This window comes from Formica exsecta, unplaced genomic scaffold, assembly GCF_003651465.1.
Source record: "Formica exsecta isolate Colony F162 unplaced genomic scaffold, ASM365146v1 scaffold226, whole genome shotgun sequence".
NCBI classification, from domain to species: Eukaryota; Metazoa; Arthropoda; class Insecta; order Hymenoptera; family Formicidae; genus Formica; species Formica exsecta.
The window spans coordinates 19,356-22,498 of NW_021849556.1; the positions used below are offsets into that span (position 1 = coordinate 19,356).

General features: G+C 33.6%; 1 protein-coding gene across 2 annotated transcripts in view; it reads left to right on the forward strand.

The window, feature by feature from the left end:
* LOC115235544 (cytochrome P450 6k1-like) overlaps positions 1-2,817 on the forward strand; it is an 8,461-nt gene extending 5,644 nt beyond the window's left edge. For both annotated transcript variants that reach the window (XM_029807409.1, XM_029807411.1), the window contains exon 5: positions 2,254-2,817. In XM_029807409.1, the coding sequence (XP_029663269.1) occupies positions 2,254-2,429 (176 nt within the window). In that variant the 3' untranslated portion in view covers positions 2,430-2,817. The remainder of the gene's footprint in view (positions 1-2,253) is intronic.
* The last annotated feature ends 326 nt before the right edge of the window (positions 2,818-3,143 follow it).

Consider the following 3,143-nt stretch of genomic DNA (forward strand, 5'->3'; position numbering starts at 1 on the left):
TATATATATATATAAGTCAATAAATGTATATGTTAAGAATGATCGAAAGTATAAAATTGGTCGCTCGCATATGTGTCAGATTAAGATTAAATTTTTTAAGACTTATTGCCGGAACGGGTCAATGATTTTAAAAGAATGAAACATTCTGCGGAAAGTTATGAATTGGAAAGAAAAAATTATTCAATTAGACTAATTTTTTTAATAGTGATTCAGAGGTGGAGGGGTAACGAATTTGTGCGGTATTTCACTCTGTGTCTCATGTCGGTAGCCCGATATTCGACTCGTGGTTGCTTTGGAGATGATACCAAATGAGAACATTGGTTGCACAAGTAACTAACTCGCAAATTACAGTGCAAAAGCATAGAGTAAGACTGCGTGAAACTGAAGACTGGAGAATAAGTGTAAGGTTGTGAAATGTAAAAATGTATCTTTCGAGTCTTACGAGTTCTCTTTTTATAATCCTTTTGTGGGGATGTATTTTAATTTTAAGAGTGGGGATCTTCCAAAAACTTCAACGAATTGAAATTATGCAGAAGTGGGGATTCTTCAACTTTAACGAATTAAAATTGTGCTAGTGTCCTCATTAGGCGGGGTGTGTCTTCTACTTTTCATATTTTTACCCGTGGTGATCGTCGATTGGTGAGCTCGAAATCAGTTCAAAAGTCCCTTAAGCATTAACTTTCCCGGCGGACCCTCGCACACATGATTTGATTAGAAAAGGGTCTTACTTTTTTATAATTAATTTTGTCGACATTGATGCAGCTATGTTTATTAAATATTTCGTCAAGGAGATTTTATTGTTATTGATCCAGTTGTACTTGTCCATTAGAACATTATTATCAGTATTAATGTAGCTGCGTTTATTAAATATTTCGTTAAAAAGTTCTTATTATCTCCTTGTTCTTCCGCCGGAAAATTCTACTGCAAGGGGTATCGATTATTTTTTATTTATCTCGAGGAGACCGGCGTGGTTTCCATCACCGATCCCCTTGCGTCTTTCCCACGGATACTCGTGGATGTAGTTACTGACAAATAACAGTGTTTAAAAGAAACGTATGGCGCAAAATGTTTTGTTTATTAAACGATTCATTCTTATCACCAACTGACGATCGTTACCGCAACGTCGCGGAAGAAAGGAATCGTAGAGTCGCCAGAACGTAACAATATAATCTGCTGTCGTCATTGCGATTGATAAAAAATACATGCTCATTATTAATTATTTTTGAAAAGTAAAAGCGTCATACAATCGGACTAATTATATAACATATACAATAGATTCATTGGTAAACCTGAAAATTAGCGCCGACCTCACCGATTTTAATGACCTTAACATATGTTGTCAAAGACATGGCTCTGAGTAACTTGCAAAAAATGTTAGCCATTGCTCGTCGTTTATTACAAAGTTATCAACAATTGAAGATAGTGACCGACCGATGCTTGCAACATAAGACTACATATATTTCGGCATGAAAATATAAACTTGCAACACTCTCCCATCCACACAAGAATTGTAGGGTAGACTTTGCTCTGCGTTGTAAAGTATATGCGTGGACACAATGGATTTTGCCTCCCCCCTTTCATGGGGGGGGGGGGGACACTTCCAGATAACCTAACCCAACCTATTTCTGATTTAAAATTAAAATTTGGTTTAATCCTAAAGCTCCTCCCCGCCCATACAATAACTTAAATATACGATTAATAATTTAAACATACAACTAAATACTTAAATATATAACGCTCATGCATGGAGAAGTTCAGATTATCGCATTTAATATGTGTTCTTATAATATCATTTAATTGTTAATAACTTTGTAATAAACAAGGAGCGACGGCTAAAATTTTTTGCAAGTTACTCAGAGCTTGACAACATATGTCAAGAGTCAAGATCATTGAAATCTGTGAGGTCGGCGCTAATATCCAGGTTTACCGATTCATTTACTAAATCGAAATATAATCGGTGAAAAGATAATTCAGGATAAAGAAATAAAAAAACTTGAACATAAATGATCAATTGGTTATTTTCAAGAAAAATACATAAGCTTGGATATTTTATAATTATTTTAGTATAATGACATGTTGTTTCTTTCAAAATTTTTTTTCTTGTTTGGGATTTTTTAGAGAGAAAATTAAATAAGGAACACCCAGTTGAATTTTAATTCGATATCTTCTATCTGATAAGACACGAAAATTATCGTTCTGATTATAATTTTATAACCGTTTTAGCATTAAAATCAATCTTTTATCGATTTACAGGAATGAAAGTGGGCCAATTACACGCTAAAGTTGTTTTGGCGTTGCTTCTGCGCGATTATGAGATGTGGCAAACCAAAGACAACGAGTGTTTTCTGGATCCACGATCAACCTTCACGGCCGCGGGTAATGGAATTAATTTGCACTTTAGAAAGATCATAACGCGTGCGTCAAATTAAATAATTCTTTGTTTAAGTTAAAAATAAAAAATGCAAGGTAATAATCAATAAGAATTGCAAGATGAATATGATTTGTTCTCACAAAAGTACAGATTACGACCCAGGGAGAAACGCGAGATCGGATATACGTCTATTAGATGTCAAAGTCATCTAGTCTAAAACAACATCTAGAAATATGTGAATTAGATGCCATGTAATTTTGTGTCATTGAATTTTTTAGACACTATTAAAACTTAATATTCACACAATAGCAGTGCATTGTTTATGAACCACCCTTTGGGCTGCAAATCAATTCTCGACATCTGATAGACATTTAATAAACCTCTAAGTAAATGTTAACGCAATATGTATGTAATGTCATAATAAAAACAGAAAAATTCTCTTGTTGGAAAATAATCTCATAAAACGTATTTGTGGTCATACACTAGTATTCACTTCATATCGTCAAGGTCAAATTTTTGTCAATATATCATATGAGTCTGGAGATTGACGATGTTTATGGTTATATTTGATGAGAGAAAAAGATAGCATATCGTATGTCTGTTCTGTTTTGCCACCTGCTGAGCGTATAGTTATGTATAATAACCGGTATTAATTAGTCCTTAATGAACATTATACTTTTACGGAAAAACCGCTAGTGATTAATAACAACTATTTACATCAGTTTAATTTCTAATACGATACAGGAAAATTCAGATATTGAACTGATTTTTA